Source organism: Gossypium raimondii, chromosome 9, assembly GCF_025698545.1.
Source record: "Gossypium raimondii isolate GPD5lz chromosome 9, ASM2569854v1, whole genome shotgun sequence".
NCBI classification, from domain to species: domain Eukaryota; kingdom Viridiplantae; phylum Streptophyta; class Magnoliopsida; order Malvales; family Malvaceae; genus Gossypium; species Gossypium raimondii.
In genome coordinates, this window is record NC_068573.1 from 2,734,529 (window position 1) to 2,754,157 (window position 19,629).

At 31.4% G+C, this 19,629-nt stretch overlaps 1 protein-coding gene across 1 annotated transcript; it reads right to left on the reverse strand.

Annotated features, from left to right (window-relative positions):
- Positions 1-13,299: 13,299 nt before the first annotated feature.
- Positions 13,300-15,441, reverse strand: LOC105798145 (hypothetical protein). The gene has a single exon (XM_012628084.2). The coding sequence runs from the start codon at positions 15,439-15,441 to the stop codon at positions 13,300-13,302; it is 2,142 nt and encodes a 713-aa protein (XP_012483538.1).
- Between the last annotated feature and the right edge of the window lie 4,188 nt (positions 15,442-19,629).

The following is a 19,629-nucleotide window of genomic DNA, read 5'->3' on the forward strand; positions in this document are numbered from 1 at the left end:
AGCTTTGAAATTTTTCAATATTTTTCAAAAAATTCTCTGAGTTTTTGATTTAGTCCTAACTTGTTTCTAATGCATATTTTGGGCCTCGAGGGCTCATATATGGGACAATATGAATGATTTTGATTGGTTTTTGATATGAATATTGACATGTTATGAAATGTTTGAAATTCTATTTTTTTATACTGTAAACTCTGGTAATATTTCATAACCCTATTTTGGCGACAGATACGGGTTAAGGGTGTTACAGAGAGTGTGGTATAAGTTTGTTCACACTTCTCCAAACTATGCCTCGTCGCCTATGAAAAATTCATAACTCGATGTTGATTTCCTCAAACCCCTAAGGCCTATAATTTTGAATCCTTAAGTGTCTTCGTTCGCCCGTGAGCAATGCCACCCAAAGTATAAGATCAAGTCTGAATTAACGTGTATTAGAGAAAAACAAGTGAAAGGTTTGTCAAAATGTCCTAGAAGGCTCTAGAACGCGTGAGAAGAATCCAAAGGCTCTAGAAGACTCTGAAAGTCCAAAAAAAGGACTAAACCCTTGTAGAATTGAGTAGAAGGTTTTGAAAGCTCTAGTAACATCCACCTTTGTATTGCATTTAATAGAGTTAGATGGGAATGTTTTAAAGAACGATCTAGATCATTCGTTGTAATCAATTGTAGACATCAGATCAAAAGGGGTTTGTCTATATAAGAGAAGACTCCCCTCCCTCATTTGTACACATGCTAGCTTTTCTAGTAATATACTTCCACATTTTCCCAGTCCTCTTATGTTTTCTTTGCTCCCTTGTTTTCTTATCTGAGCTTATTGGAAAGGCCTCTGGAAGCAAGAAACAAAAGTTTCACTTAGACTCAAAGTCTTAAGAATCGAGTCTAAGACAACTTGTGGTCAAAACTAAAATATTGACTCGTGACACAAGCATATAATCTCTGGTTATATGAAAATACTTGAATATATACCTAACAAAATAAAATAAGAAATATCATTTGCAACATTTTTTGTATCTCCCCTCTTATATATTACCCCCAAAAATTTCCTCTATTCTCTCATCATCATCATAACCATCTTCTTCTTTATATTATAATGCCAATTGAAATAATTCATGGTTGGCTCCATGGTATGCCAATTGAAATAAGTCAAGGTTTTTGGTGGTATCCACTATCTTGCTGTTGTTTATTTTTCTCTTATTTACTTGTTTATTTTTTTTCTTTTCTTTTTTCTCTCTGTCTTCATTTACTTTCTGGTTCAATATTGGACGAGTTCTGCCATCAAGTTCTTTGACGTCCAACGATGGAGCATAGTATCAGTTAAAAAACTTCACTTTTAGTATTAAAAAACTAATTCTTAAAAATTCGAATTTAATCTTAAAAGAAAATTGGGTTGCAAGTTGGGTTCAAAATAAAACAAATTGGGCTTGAACCAATTTTAATAAAAATGATCTTTAAAAACAAATTCAAAAAAATAGGTTGCAATTTAAAGTTGAGGCTCAAATTAAAAACAATTTGAGACTGAAAAAATTATTTAGGTTTTGAAATTTGAATTTAAAATTAATTTGGGCTTTAAAATGTTTTGGAGGCACAAAATGGAATTTTGAATAAAAATGGATTTATGAAAAGCATATTTGATCGAGTTTTAAATCATTTGGGCTTTCAAACAGAAAGAATTTAGACTTAAAATAAATTTAATGCTAAAATTTCAAGAATTAAATTAAAATAAAATTAATTTAAAATAAATTTTAATTGAACATAAAATAAAAACAAATTCTTGCAACTTAAAACCTAAATTTTAAAACAAAACAACTTGATTTAACCCTTATTTAAAATTTCAATTCAAAAATTAATTAATAACAATTTAAACTATAAACCAAAATAAGCATACCAAAAACAAAAACTTAAACCCACTTCCAAAGCCTAAATCCAAAATATGATCCCTGAATAAAATTAAGTATCTTATATAAAATAATAGTGCAAAAAACACAAGAATAATAGATGAGAATAATGGAAGATTTTTGTAACAACCGATCTTGACCCTAATCAGACAAAGTGGTTTCGGGACCACAAATTCAAGTCAAAAAAATATTTTAAAATTATTTTTGATATTTGCAGTATGTGAATTACTATGTGTAAAAATTTTGTATAAAAATTTGATCGTTTGAGTGCACAATTTGATAAAAAGGGCTTAATCGCGTAAAATAAAAATTTAAAGGTTAAATTTAAAAGCACCCAATTGTTGTTGTCTTTTAAAAATAAGGGTTATAAATGGAAATTAGGCCATTTAATAGTTAGTGGGCTGCAATGGTCTAAATTACCCTTAAGTTATATGTTTTATAATTAATTAAACTAAGGTTAAAGTAGTCATTAAGTAATTAAAATATATATTAGTTAAAATAACTTAAGAAAAGATGATTTTATCATCTTCTCCAAGCCGAATGTTAAGTAAAAAGAAGCTCAACTATGGCTTTCTAAAGTTCGGCCATATCCTTGCTTAATTAAATGTTCGTTTTTGTTCGGTTTTTGAAAATTTTTACGTTTTTGAGATCGTTGCTTTGTGTACTACAAGACCCATGCTTTAGTTTTAGAATTTGCTGTTGATTTTGTGATATGCCATTGATGAATGCTTGAGCTTTGTGATAGTTGATGATGAAATATGAAAGATATGTGAAAGATTAACGTGTTTTGTCTTTAAATTTTTGGTGAAATTGAGTAATTAGGGCTAAATTGTGAAATTAAAATTTTGAGGGACTAAAATGTGAAATAAATGAAATTTGTGGACTTGTATGAGCACTAGGGACATTCGGACCTTGTATAGTATGGGCAAATTTTGTGTATTTTGTGTTTTATGTAATAGGGACTAAATTGCAAAAGATGTAAATATTAGGGGTAAAATGGTAATTTTCCCATTTATGTGTTTTTGGACTAAATTGAATGTAATAATATTTAATTTAACTAATTTTGAATATATTTAGATCAAGAACCAAAGAAATCGAAGTTAGATCGAGGAAAAGTTAAAGTCATCAACTAATCGTCCGGTTTCGATTTTACACTGTCCGAGGTCAGTCTATTAGCTATTTAATGTCATAAAAATCAGTATATAGGTATGTATATGTGATGTATTTTGATGAATTATAATTTAAAATATGTTGGTTGAAATAATTAAAAGTATGAGTGAATTATATGCATTATTGTTACATGTTGAATCATAGGTATATACTTATATGGTCATTTGAATTTAGTTAAAGTATGAAGGTATATAAGGATATACAATTATAAATGTTATCAAATTTAGTTGGAGTATAAAAGTTTTATATTTTTATATGTACAAGTTTTGAATTTATACATGTATATACAAGTATAAAGTATTGGTTTAATAAAAGGTATATATATATATATGTGTGTGTGTGTGTACTTAAGATTGGAAATAAACACAGGTTTATATTGGTATAAAACTTTGTATTGGATCTATAATATGCAAATATACATGTATATGTCCTTGTATTGAATTGTGTATGCCATTTATACAAGTTTATATGAGGTTCAATTATGCAAATATGCATATATATATATATATATATATATATATATTCAGTAATGAGTTTAAGTATGAAATTTATATATGTATAAGGGAGGTTCGATTATGTATGTATATTCATGTAAAAATTCTTAAATGGAATTGAAGATATGAAATTATTAGTTTGGAATATCATAAGGTGTTGAATGCATGATATTAGGTAATAGGCTTTAATGTATTAAATTATATATATATATATATATATATATATGTTCGGATGTATAATTAAGTTATTGAGCTGAATTTGATGTCTGAATTTTATATACCTATGTGGATTAAAGATATAGTTTATAAATTATTGAGTTGAATTTTTATGTGGATAATATATACAATTATGAGATATAACTTCTGTGAATTGAGATTTTAGGCTCAGTGCCTATCAGGTTTAATGCCGGTGAAACAATATCAGACTTTACGTCTAGCAGGCTTAATGCAGGTGAAATAATTTCAGACTTTACGTCTAGCAGGCTTAATGCCGGTGAAACAATATCAGACTTTACGTCTAGCAGGCTTAATGCCGGTGAAATAATTTCAGACTTTACGTCTAGCAGGCTTAATGCCGGTGAAACAATATCAGACTTTACGTCTAGCAGGCTTAATGCCGGTGAAACATTTCAGACTATATGTCTAGCAGGCTAAGTGCCGGTGTACTGAATCGGGCTTTAAGTCTAGCAGGCTAAGTGCCAGTGAATCTGTTTAAAGAATGTGATTAAGTGTACAGTTATATGATTTTGGTTATCTTTAATTGATGAGCATATATACCTTCGGCTAAGTGTGTTTAATGAATATGTACATATTTGGTCTATGCATTTGTAAAAATATACATACATGCTTTCGATTTATGCAGTCGATAAATGTATACGTATAAATATTCGGTATATGTATTTGATAAGTATCTACACATGCATTTGAAATGTATACACCTCTATTTATAATTATTTGATGACGATGAATGCATTTGGTCACATGTATTAGATTTGTATTTGGTTATAAGTTTATTATGAGTATCTGATACGATTGGATATGATATGTGTATAACATACATACATGCTCGGTTATATTCATTTGGTTGTAATGTTGTTTGGTATAAATATATATATTCAATTGAACGCATTTCGACAGTACATATATTTGACTATAAATAAAATGGTCGAGTACGGTAAATGTATAAATATTAATTATATGTGTTAATTGCAATCTCAAGAAATTAAATTAAAAAGTTATATTATTTCTATATATATATTTCATTATGCAATAGACTTACTAAGCTATAAAAGCTTACTTTGTTTGTTTATGTTTTTCTTTTATATACTTAAAGATCAAGCTTCAAGCTCGGGGATCGTCAACAAGATCATCACTCTATCTCTGTCTCGGTATTAAACATTTAAATTTTAATTATGGCATGTCAAAGCTAGATAAATGTTTTGGAAAGTCGTACTTTGATATATTGTATATGAAATTAATAGTCATACTGAAAATTACTTATATTCTTATGCTTTATTTGGATTGTAATTTTAAAGAGAAGTTTAAAATTTTACATGTTTAATATTAGACCTAGCAATTTATATGTAATCGTTAAAATTATTGAACTATCTTGAATGTCTGTTCTAAGTTCTGTTTTGATTAGTAATGCCTCTTAACCCTAATTCGATGACAGATATGGGTTAGGGGTGTTACAATTTTTATTGCATTTCTCTTCTATTTCCATCATTCTTACAAGTAGTACACTTCTATATATATAGGGATATCAAACTTCTCATTTTCTAATACATAAATAGGAAGATGAAAACCTTACTAGAAAAAAACCACTTAATAACATTCATAACACTTAATAGAAAGGTGAAAGGTTGAAGAAGATGAAAGGTTGAACATCCACTTAATAACATTCATAACACTCGCTCTTGGATGTTTATTGCATAAAAGATATGCCTCATTAAAAACCTTACTAGAAAAAAACTCTTTGGGACAAAAACCTAGTGAAAGAAAAAAGAGTACATAATCCTTTGATACATTGTATGCCACAACTTTAAAAGAAAAATGTAGTGCTAATTTACTCCCGCTCATGTAAGCATCACTTAAGATATTTGAAATGACACAATCCAATGCTGAAAATTAACTTCTCAAATGTAGCGGTAAGGAGTGCCTAATTGAATTCTCGAATATTTTTCGCATCGGGTGAGGGGTGTTACAACAATCTATATTCTGCTCCCCTTATTTGAACATCATTTTATTTATCAATAATAAACCATTAACATATACAACAAATTTTGTTGATGCGTATTAATATAACAATAAAATTCAATTGCATTATCATGCTTTAGATGTCGCTAACAACTTTATAAAGTATGATGTATTGTATCATTCACTATTACCAATACAATGAGTGCCTTAGACACATAAAGAAATTGTACTTTAGGACAATTGTTTTATAACATTATTGTATGACCATTTGTTCTTATTAAACACTCAATCTTTAGGTCAAGACAAAATTTAATTTTTAGATATGCTTTCATTATAAATTTTATTTATCGAATAATTATTGCTCTTGAGAATTCTTCAGAACTCCAATGATATTTGATACGTTAATATCAACAATGATGATAATAACCTATATGTATAAATACATTAACTAATGAAAACTTCGAACAAAATCATATTCACATTTAATGATTTTCTCATGAAACTCAAGTTTTATGCTTCAGGCATCAATATTATCAAATAATTTATATCGGTTGAATACAAATTCACTAGACGTAAATAAATAACTTTATTTGGTGTCTGCATCCACCACAAATTAATCATTTTTCATAACCAAAACCAAGTGTCTTGTGAACGTTTTTGTTACAAGTCAATTCTATATATTATGACTTATATTTTTTTTTCGCTATTATGCTAACATGTACTCCCCTTGGCTTTACACCTTCCGGGTGTTTGGACTTCAAGTCAGATATACATTTCATAAGTTATAATAGAAGTGTCTCTTTATTTTGATGAACTATTCCCATATCAATGCTTTCAAATATATTTTCATCCAAGACCTTCACTTTTCCATAACATTGAACTGTTCTATGTATATTATCATTGTCGAAGACAATTTTATTTTGTCAACTTCATCATATTTAGTTATGACATAACTAATCGAGATATCCCATTATATTCATAATTTCAGGTACCTGAACCTCTTCTAGGTTTTATCAAAAGTTATGCATTGGGTCTCTTCATGAGTATCCACCTCCTTTAGCATGTGACCACCTTCATTTCTTTCTCCTTTCTTTCAAGAATTTTTCGTTTTATGGAATCAATTGGTTTACCATTCTTCTAACATGCTCAAGACTTATTTTTATCACATTGTTCTTTTGGGACATAATTATTTGGAGCATTTTAGCTAGTTTATGTATCAGCTAGTTTATACAATCTCTAAATGTCATCACTAAACATGTCTGGTAAATAATTTTATCCTTCAAACTTTTGCATATTATATTAGTGAGAATCACAACAAGTGATGACATAATTATTTAACCAACTTGTCTCCCTTAATACTAAGAAAATTTGCAACATGACAATACTTTTCAAAATTATAAATATATCTCATTTCAACTTTTAACATCTAATGAAAATTCTAATTTTCTCAACTTCATACTTGATGATTCATCTTAGTGCATTATGGTGGAACATAAAAGAGATATTGCACATCCAAATATTCTTAGATCAAATCTATTGGCTTATAAATGAAAGTCAATTCTCATGTAACAAATATTTATTACATGTTGGCATGATGCAAATAAAATTACATGCTTATTGTAAAGCTATTCTTATATTAATAGTTAAACAATTAAATAGATGCATAGTTTTGCTGACCATTAAGTATAACATATATAGGCATAGACAACTTAATATTGTCCTAGTTAAAACTAGAAGAATCAAGCTTGAGATATAATACACCAGCGTTGTTAGCACAAATTGCATATTATAAAGATTGTGCACAATCAAATTATTTCAAGAAATAATATTGCAAACTTCAGGTTAGACACATGTGATACATGAACTCATTTATTATTTGGTTATCATCTAAAAATGCAGTCAACCTCTAACTTTAGCTAGTGTTAGTTCAATATGTTGTCCAAATAACTAGTATTGATGATAATCATTAAAATATAATTTCTAATTCTTCAATAAAATCATGTAAATTTTCATCAAATTATTTTGCATCATCATTGACTCGGGATGGTCTAACCGGTCATACCAACACTATGAATTCTTTTCACTATCTCATATGTAATTCATATAAGTGTAATTATTCCTTCGAGGAATATATATAATACAAATACATGAATGTAATCATTTTATTATATAACCTTAATGAATGCTTAATTTATTTCAAATAATATACACTTTTGTACTTCTTTTCAACATGAATGATAAAATTTCGATGTTCAAAAACTTTATTTCTTCATATAAAAATAAAATGAATAGGTATAAGTAAAACATATATTAAATATAATAAATAATAAATTCATGTTACTAATAAATCATTATGGTTAGATAATATATATTTTATATATACCATATCACAATAAAATGCAAAATATTATAAGGTCGATTAAAGTAACTTTGTAGCTATAAAGATTTAAACATAAACGTTTTCTAATCTCCACCTCAATTATGAAACTATCGAGACAGAGTGAATATCCTAAAATTCATGACAAGTACTTTTACTCCCATTCCACAATAATCATATATCTTAATTAAAATTAAGATTAAACCAATCAATTCTATTAAAAGAGAACCAATAAAAATAAAAAACATTTATCTCCACATAAAAATCTCAATAACTAAATACGTGGAGAGATTTAAAATTCATAGAATTATGGATATAAAATTATATAAATTAAACTTCTTAATAGAAATCAAATCAAATTTCAAAAGAAGTTGATTAGACCGACTTAGGTTACCATGGATAAGAAGTAGTGGTTATAAGCATCCTTTGTAATGAAAAGAAAGAGATCATCCCCAAGTAAATATCAAGTAGACATTGATTTTAATGATTCTTAAACCAAACAATTAAATTTCAATGATTAGATCCCAACAACATTTTGACACAAACTAAGAAAATATTAATCATCCTTATATGCATGGTCACTTTAGCATTATAGTACAAATTTTCATCTTTTGCCAAAAATTATCCTCCATTTCATCATTTTGGGATAACAAAATTTATTTCAATATTGTATTTTTAATAGATACTTTGATAAAGTTTTACTAGATGCTTAAACATACAACATGTACGTGATCGATGCATTTTCATATCACATTGGTAGCATAAATTTTCAATAACCTTTGAATATTTTATCCACCATTTTTTTTCTTATTATTCTTTTCTCTTGGTTAGAAGTACCACTATTGTAACCACCATGATAACAATTATTAATATATCTCTATATTTTAATTTTTATAATTGTTATGTATTATTATATTCACTTGTGGAATGAAACCTTTTTCAAGAGAAGGCATGAAATCTTTTAAAATACTTTTAAAGTCTTTTTCATAATATTGTCTTTGCAGGAGCACATAAAATATTTCAATCATAACAAGTTTTAGAGAGAATTATCGTTTCTAATAGTCAAATCATTCTTTCAAATTATTATGCAATTCAAGAGTCAAAAGGATCTTTCGCAATTAGATATTTCACTTTTAATCCTTCATGTAGATGATGTTGGACAAAATAATGATTTTTGCTTTGTCTATATAAAAGTCAAATTCGTTTATACTCACAAATCATGTGTGACTCTATTAGAAATAATCTAATAGGCAACATAGTACATTTGGTAAAGGTCACTAAATAAAATACATTTAAAAAAAAATGGTTACTATTTTTTAATCATATCAATGACATATGTTATGAAAGATATACATATTTTAAGTAAAAATATTCAGATTGTTGATACTACAATCTCATTCAAAGTCTTAAATCATAAAAAAAGCATACCATGGAATATGTAAAACATAAATTCATACTTAAATACAAAAAAAAACATAATTTTAATTTTTTTCATTAAGAATATTGAAATCTCAAAATCTTTTAAGCACGCATAGAAAATCACATACCTTAGGATAACATATGAGAATAAAGGAAGATTTCTATTGCATTTCTCTTCTATTTCCATCATCCTTACAAGTAGTATACTACTATATATATAGAGAGATTAGACCCCTCATTTTCTAATACATAAATAGAAAAGGGATTACAAGAATATAAAAGGTGAAAGGTTAAAGAAGATGAAAGATCGAACATCCACTTAATAGCATTCATAACATATCTATAGTTTTTGAATTGCGACAGGTTTTTGATAATCAAGATTGGTGTTCATACAAAAGCAGCCAAAAGATGAACAAGGATGCGGACCACCAATTTTCAACGTATTGAGATTTTCTTTACTTGCAGGAGTCTAACACCCTTAAAATAGAAAAATTTTTATTTAGACTTTTTAAAATTTTTAAAATTTTAAATTAATAAAAATAAAATTACTCCTTAAAAATGATAAAAAATTAATTTAATATTTTAAAAGTTATAAAGATATAGACTATTAAAATGATGAAATTATATTTTTACTATCGTAAAAATTATAATTTAATTTCAGTCCCTAAAATAATTTTCTTGCTTCAAGTTTCTTTAAATTTTAATTTTACGAACTCAAGCTCCTCCATTGAATGGCATCTTATTTATGTGTATGTGGTTTGATTTCCTAAAGTTTGTCTACACAGTCGTACCCACAGTATTTAGAAAATACTAATAAAGAACCAAAGCAACTCTTAACCAAAGTCACATGGACTATTCCTTTTCACTCATATGCGTATACGTATTATCCTTTGAAGAAATGATTTGACACAGATATGAAGACAAGTCTTTGTTGCAGATCTCAACAATTACTAATACAAAGAAGACAACATAAGGGGCACGGAAAGCACTCGGAGCGTGGTTTCTTGTATGCCTAGGGAAGAATATCCACCATCAACTGTCTTTGACTCTGGTATTGGTCACTTAAGCCACTAAGATCTGCTATGAAATTATCACTTTGCCGTTAAGATCTGTTACCTCCCAAACGATAGTCCGACGTGGTAGTTAAAAGAGGTTTTAAATGCCAATGTGAATGTCTAACCAAGTAAATAAAAGTAAAATTTCTTTTTATGAAAGTAGAATTTTTCTCTAGTTTAAACAGAAGCAATAATTGAGTTTTTTTTTTTTGTTACCATCATAAAAAAGAAGAGAATAACATAATGACAGAGATTCACCAACCGCTATACTTGCTTGCTATTGTGGTTGCCCAGCTATGTTGAGAGCTTTATGGTCGAATGAAAATTCAGGTAGAAAATTCTTCGGGTGTCCAAATTATGGGAATGAGAGAAGGCGTTGTTGCCGTTTTTTTCTACTAATTTGATCCACCTATGGTACCTCGTGCAAAGGCGTTGTTGGACTCTTAAGGTGGTGTCCAAATTATTGAATCGATCATTTGTTCGTTCATTTTGAATAAAAAATTCCAATCATTTGATGGAACACTAAATTTGATTTTTACTATTTCGATTCAATAAAGATGACTATAAAAATGGATGGTTTTTTCAATCAAAATGGAAACGAAAACTAAATATAAAAAGAAGACCAATGTTTTTTTTTTCCAGTTCAAAGATTAATCTGATGCATTAGTTTTGATTATTTTGGGAAACCAAATTAACATGTTCCTTTGATTAATTTAGAAAATTCAATTAATTCAATTTATTTATTTAAAAAATCAATTAATTCACTTGACTAGACATCCTTGTTGGCATTTAAAACTTATTTTAACTACCACGTCGGACTATCGTTTGGGAGGTAACGATCTTAACGGAAAAGTGATAATTTCGCAACAAAATGATAACGTAAGTGACTAAAACGTAACATCTCAAACATAAGTGACTAAAATATAACTTAAGTCAAACAAAAATAATTATTTTGATAGTTTACCAAAAATAAATAATTACTCAGTTCTCCTGAATGAGTGTTTTATTCTATCGTCCAACCCTATTGATACTTTTCCCTTCTCCATTTAAATTCCTTAAAATTCTTCTTAAAGAGCAAAAAGGGTTATTTTTGGCTTTGGCTTTCTCTTTGTTTGCTTATGTTCATCTCCCTAACCCACGTAATTTCTTTCTACTTTGTTTTGGTGTTTGTGTGAAATTTTGTGATCTTGTTTCTTTTTGGAGGGTTTTTTCATTTTGATTATTGTATGTTTTTTTCACAGCAAGTACATCAATAGTTACTCAATTTTAATTAAAATAATAAAATAATTATTATTAAATTTTAAAAAAATAACAAATCAATCATTTTCTGTTACAAATGTAGAAACTCAGATTAAGAACTCTAGTTGCTGGAAGAAGAAGCAGCAGAAGCAGAAGAGAAGAATTGGAGATACCCATAGTTGATTTGAGTTTTCTCTTTCATTTTCTTTGTTGATTTTCTCAGCATCCAAACAATGGAGAGTTTAGCTCCACTGCTCCTTTCTCGTTGCCGCCGCCATTGCCATTGCCACTGCCACCACTCCTTTCTCACTTAATCCTGACGTTTCCCTCCATTTCTATTCTAATCCCATATCCAAACTATCTCCGCCGTCCATTTTCTTCATTCTCTGCCCTCCGATCCCCTCTCAATTCTCTCTTGTTTTCCCCTCTTCCCAAACGAAGAAACTCTTTACTTTTCCTTAGTCATGCCACTTTTCAAAACGACAATGACTCACCACCTTAAACGACACCTTCTCCTCCTCTGCCACCACAAGGAGCTAAACTCCTCCCTTTCCTCATCTAAATTTCAATAGGCAGTAGCAGCAGGGGAAGAAGAATAAGAGAAGTGATAGAGCAAGAACTTGAGACAAACCTTTGGTGCTTCAATGGATATGGAAGCAGAAGATGAAAGATAACCATTCATGGATGATGTTTTTAACAGCTTGAAAAGCTCTTCTAGAACCCTTTTCCCAAAATTCAATCTTCCCTTTCTTCTTTTGAAAAATGGTCCCTGCTTTTTTTTTTTTTTAAATCGTTTTCTTCTTTTCTTCCTCCTCTCTACTTTCATTTACTTTCTAGTTCAATATTCGACGAGCTCCAGCGTCGAGTTCATTGACGTCGGGCGGTGGAGCTGGTAAAAAACTTCACTTTTTATATTAAAAAAAAAAATTCTATATGCATCTTTTGTGTTCTCAAAAAATCTTTTTAGAACTCGTATCTGGTAGAATGTTTTCCTTTTTGCAAGGGTTCGTTTAGTGTTGTGTTATTATGAAACTCTATGTTGTTTCAATATGTTTCTCATTGGTACAAACTGTATTGCCAAGTTGGATTAGTTGAAAATTTCACTTTCTCTTCAAATTGGCACTCTATCAGTAGAGTAGAGGGAAAATAAGGGTTCCCAACTCTCACTGCGATTTGAATTTAAAAACTCGAATTAAATCTTAAAAGTCCAAGAACTGTTTTTAATAAAAATCAAAATAACCCTTATTTAAAATTTCAATTTAAAAATTTAATTAATAACAATTTAAACTACAAATCAAAACAAGCATACCCAAAAATGGAAACTTGATATGATCCACAGTACTTAGGAAATAATAATAAAGAACCAAAGCAACATAACATGGACTATTCATTTTCACTAAAGTAACCATGTTCGCATATTGAAGAAATGATTTGATGTTGCCATGTTGGCAAGGCTGTTATTAAGACGAGTCTTTGTTGCAGCAGCAACTGCGATCACTAATGCAAAGAAGACAACGTAAGGAGCACAGAAAGCACTCGGACCGTGGTTTCTTGTATGCCTTGAGAAATAATGCCTCAAAGAATTGTCGGTTAGGCTGGTGAATGAACTGCTTTTGAATCTGGTATTGATCACTTAAGCCAAGATGTGCCATAAGAAGGCAGACATGAGTGAGCAGTTCGCCACCTCTCCTGAGTTGTTGGGCATGTTCTTTCCACCCACAATGGACTGCAGCATAGGCCAGCAATTCCACCCACACTTTGTTAATCATCTCCCACTTCTCATCACATCCCCAATTACTCTGATCTTCTGGTTTAAGTGCCTGCAGTTGCTTTCCAAGCCTATTGCCATAGAAGAGAACCGATTTGCATCTATCTCCTTTTACTTCTTCCAATGAGATTTCAGTTTTAACTCGAAGTAACTCATAACAAGCTTTACCTATATGATTCTTAATTACCTCTTTCTTTCGTTTAAAAAAACGAACAGCCTCCTCACAGGTGTCTCTGTATCTTATCTCACCAATGCCTTTTGGCAGCATATTTGGACACATGACAAGAAGATAAAGCATGTAATCTGATAAACATTTACTGATTTTGCTAGATTTTGTGATACTAGGGTGGTTGAATCTCGTAAGATCATCATAGTAACAGAGTTCAGTAGCAATGTGCCAAAGAAGAAGGCTATGGTCGAATTCTACCCCAACTGTGCTCCACTCAAGATGCTTATCACATTTGATTTCTTTAAGCACATGATCACCTCTGTGTGTTAATAATGTCTTGCATAAGTTGATGTCATATAGGTTATCCTCGATTCTCTTACTTTTCTCTTTTAGTTGTTGGAAGATCAGATCTTTCAGTTCAGGAACCACACCTTGCCAAGTTACATTCATCATCTTCTCGGATATTTCATATATGCCAAGAGACTTTTGAAATCCAATCCAACGAGGGGTGATAGCCTCTCTTAGGCAAACATCCATGATATTGTACTGGGATATGATTCTTGGCCACCTCTTAACATTTGTTGGTTGTTTAGAAGGGCCCATTCCAAATCTAGTGAGGAACAACATTGTCCAATCAGAGTAAGTAAGGATGACGAGTGCATAAACCTCCAAAACAACAGCTCCAAATAGTAGTATGTAAGTTATGGTGATGTCGGCTGTTGAATATCCATTTTGCTTAAAAAATATAAGAATCGAGAAGGTAACCAATGCAGAAACAGATGCCAAGAAACTGATAACGCGAAGCAAGATCCCAAACCAGGAGTACACAAAATTTGCTTTAGTGTAGAGCAAATCATACAGAAATGAAAGCTCAACTTCTACCAACTGGAAGGCTTCTTCTGGTGACTTGTTGCTAATTATAGAGTGGCAATCTGTTCGCTCATAATAGCCAAGGATAAGGTCCGCAAATAAATATTTGAATCTCTTGAACAAATATCCAGCTTGATGAAGATAATCATTTGACTTCACATCTTCATGTGGTAAAACCGTTAGTGCCACAGGGTCCCTATCATTGCCATCTCTATTTTCCACAAATTCAACATAATCAGGCCCGGCATCCGGAGCTGAGAGCAGTGAACTTCTAAAATGTTTAGCACTAGATGACCTAAGCACCCAAGTCCTCTCCCCATACTTTATAATGCCAGCAATGAACACTGGAATGGCTATAAATGTGAGGGTAGTGTCACCCCCTGACCTCGAGAACACATAGAATGCAACTCCAACCTCAACAATAAGGCCAAGTAGATGCCTTAGCCATAATTCATTGTCTTCTAAGGCATAAGCTGTTATAGTATCTGGACCGCCGAGGTGCAACAGAAGGAATGGTGCCCAAAAAGATTGAAGTAAATCATTTGGTTTCAAACATTTTTGTCCACAATATCCACCCAGTGTGGCAAGATTGCCCAATGCAACAGTTGCAACCCAATCTGCTGACATGTATGCTGCCCAAACAATGATCCTGATCCATATTCTTGTGGTAAGCTTTCTTCGAGAACCAAATACAACAAGAATTACTTGTAATAAAAGGCTGACTAAAACCAGTACTCGGATCTCCCATCCAGTCCAAACATGCATTAATTTATCTGCAAAAGTTTTTGCGACCATTCTCCTTGAATTGAAAGACCAAATCAGCTGCAAACACTACAAATTTAGACACAAATAATACTGAATAAAAATTTAATTTTTGAATGCAAGATGCCATAAAAGAAAGAATTCTTTTATAGATGCTAAAACAAACTATATGAATCTTTACAAAATTAAAATAAAAATGTACTAATTTTTTGAATAACAAAAAATATGTTTATATTTCAGACACAAGTAGTAGGATAATAGCTATGTTAAAAGGAAAAAGTTATTGATAATACCTTTTCAAGGGGTAAAATTTTGTTGAGATAAGGAACTTGACACAAATTAAGCAACACTGATCTACTAATGAAGAAGAAGAAGAAGAAGAAGAAGAAGAAGAAGAAGCTAGCGATTAGCTAGCTTAGTTTTATGCTCAAAGCACCATGAGAAATGAAAGAGATAGAAGATATTGAAAAGTAAGCAGTGAGAAAATCCATATTCTCCTACAAGTCATAACATGCATTTTAATGTCAAATAACTCTAGCCAAAGTGTAACATCCCGCTCGGCTGAATCCTTTAGCCAAATACTGCTCAAAGGAATAAGACGGATAAGACGAGTCTAGAAGTGAATAGTGTTAAAGAGAGTCAAAAGATAAGAGCTATTTAAGTGCGCCTATGATGTCTTAAGGTTGGTGAACATTAGATCAACACATAGCGACTAAGAAGAATGTCTGATAAGGAAGGATTCGCCCTAAAAGCCTTTGCTTGGCGTATGCAGGATGGGAGAAGCCTATTATAGGAAATAAGGAAGGATACCTTACGACAAGAAGCTTATGTCGATGATAAGTGCTAAAAGTAATATGTTTTAATCCCATTCTTAATGCGATTTTAGGTGATTATTCAATGTTAATGGTGACTTTTATACTCCTAATCTTTTAAATTCACATTTTTATACTTAGGAGAGCATTTGGGAGAACAAGGAGTGAAAACCGAAAAATTAAAATAAGGTACAAGAGCCACACGGAATAACCCCTTCCACACGGCCTGGCAACATGGTCGTGTGAGACACACGGGCTGCCACACAGCCATGTGGTAGGCCATGTTGATTTCGTGAATTTGCACATTGTACTATGGGAAAACGCTATTTTTAGGTTTTTCGAGCATTTTAAGACTTAGATATGACAAAAAATAAGAAGATAGGAATGAGCTGTCATAGAATATTCAAGAAGATAAGAATGTTCTGTTGAGGAGTATGTACATACATAAACACGTCTGAAAGCATGATGAAGCCTTTGCATGGATAAGTTACATGAGTTGCATGTATGAAAAAATGAATGCACTTGTGCATAGTAGTCTGTTAAGTATGAGTCTGCATAAAGAGTCTGCTTGCATGTGAGTCTATTGGGATAGTAAACACGAATTCTAGCCATGGCAAGAGGACCATATAGTGTAAGACCTAGTTTGGGACTATGAAATCATATGGGGATATGAGAACCATATAATGTAGGACCTAGTTTGAGACTATGACGTCATGAGGGAAAAATGATAAAGGACGGTTGGACGAGTACCAAGCGATGAGGGGCAAACCTTAATATGTTGAGTGTAGGCAAATCCCTATCGTCAAAAACATCATTTACCAAAATGTGAAAGCCTTTGTGGGACGTTGAGTTTAGGGAAATCCCTATCAACGAAAGCATCATTTACCGAAATGTGAAAGCCTTTGTGGATGTTCTTTGATAAGTGGAAACCTATGTGGCTATTCTCTATTATATGTGAGTCCTAGTGGTAGAATCTGTTATATGTGAGCCTTTATGGCTGAATATGTTATATACGGAAGCCCTTGTGCCTGTATCTATTACATGTGCCTTCGTGGAAAAGGCTGTTATATGTGGACGCCTTTGTGGCTATCTATCTGTATGGACTCCTCTATGGCTATCTTGTTTATGTGTTTAGACACCTTAATGGTTATTTAATGTGAGAAAGTGCCTTTGTGGCTTCCAAAAGTTATATGGACGCCCTTGTGGCTATCTAAGTTAATTGGACACCTTCGTAGCTATCTATTGATCAAGCAAGCATCTAAAGCTTCCCAAGACAAAGGAAGATAGTTGAAGCTAGAAATATGCCTTAATGGCATAGTCTGTGAAGTGGCCTCGGAACAAATATTTAATGGCAACATTGAAGTGGTGAACTCTGTCAATGAGATACCAACAAGACGAAGTTTGAGTAAATGACTCTCTGAAGGAAATGTAAAGATATGGTATCTAATGAACTATGTCAGAAAGGTTCTGAATGTTAAGGATAAAGTGGACTTTGTATAAATGAAAAGTGAAAATGGTCAGTAAGGTGAAAGGGGCTAGAATAAAAAAAAAATGTGGCGAAAACGAGAAGAGTAAAGTATCTTGCTAAAAGAGACATAGGCCAAAGAATACACAATGTATTTAGTATGCTACGAGGGTGTGACCATGGGTAAGACAAGCAAATTTTGAATAAGGTATGGTTTCTAAGAGGAAAAAAGTAAAGGATAATATGGTAAGCGTGACCTAGAAATGTAGGGAATGAATCTGGTAAGTATCTGCTAAGAAGAAAAGAGAAGGGTTAAGCATTAGATTTATTACGATGAAATAGATCAGGTACTTATAGTTTATCTCCCTAAGTTATTGTGAACTTATGGTAGTTGTTTCTGAATGCAAGAGTTGGTAGTAAAGAGTGTGCCGAGAGACGATGCCAAGATTACGCTAGAAAGTAGTGGTTCGTGCTGATATGCATACAGAAAAGGGAAAGATCATGGCGGGGTTATAGTCCATGCCAAAAGAAAGCCAAAAGAGGATTATATGAACAAGTCATGAAGATATGATAATGTGTACGTTTATATGAAGGGTTATATGGCGTAGCTAGCATCTACGTATAAGCTATAGAAATTTGAATATGTACGAAGTAAATTGAAATGATATCGATGGTATTCATATTTTATTTAGAATGTAAAGGCAAACATGCAATGTAAAAATATTTAATAATGATAATATACACGAAGTATATCAGTAAACAGAAGTAGAAAAATTTATTAAGCCATTGCTCGTCTAGTAGATAGGCAAATAGAAGAGTCTAAGTATGTTTGTCCTCAGGCGTAACACCCAATACTCGAATCCGATCGACTAGGTCGAGTGGAGGGCGTTACACAAAGTGTTGAGGCAATTATTTGAACAATGCTACTAGTAGTTACAACTGCACTTGGCATTGTGCAACCTGCACATTTTACTTTATTCAAAGTTTGCAATATTTCAAAACAAAATAGTTAGGCCTTGATCTTTTTCTATTATCTGCTGTCTTGTCAATGTGTTGGGTCATCTTTGAAGATTGATCCATAAGAAGAAACATATCCTAAATATTGTATCAAATCAAATACAAGCAATTGGATCCTTTATTTTAAGGAGATTAGATCAAATAAATTAAACCTTAAATTATCTCACACTTTATTAGGATATTCTCAACATTGTTTTTATTGCTATTTTGGTAGGGATTTGATTTTAATTTATCTAGTATGTTAGCAAGTCAAATATCACATTTTCATGATACTTGCATAGGTTTTGTTCCGAGAGTTTAAGACTTGATTTGTTCTTGAGGAATCCATTATTGTGAGAGCATTTTTTTAATTAAACAAGTGAGTCTTTTGGTTTACAAACTAAGTTTTCAGTGAGAAAACTTAGTAGAGAGAGATCTAGATCTTAGGTGTAAAAGTGAGGTTGTTATATTGGTGTGTGATAGGACTTAAATCAATATTTGTATGAGATTAAAGAGTGTAGATATTCTTTCAAGATAAAGACCTACAAATATAGAAAAATCATACTAAGTAATCTATAACATTGTATTGATTGTTGTTCTTTCACAAGTCCACTTACTAATATAACTATTCCCTTATTCTTGTTGCAAGATGATCATTCATGTAGTGAACACACTTGGCGAACTCTCCAAGAATGGTGAACTCACAGCACATGGTGAACCCTTCATGTTTGGTGAACTCTTAGAAACTGGTAAACCCGCCAAAATTGGCAAATCCTCTAAGATTGGCGAACTCACAATGAGCGGCGAGCTACTTCAAATGAACATTAAGTGGCGAGCTTATTACTTTGGTGAACTAAAATGCGAATTGGGGTCACGAAAAAGATGTGAGCTGACTAAAGCTAAACCATGAAGTTGTAAAGAACTTACGTGCAAGTTATGTTTTCCAGT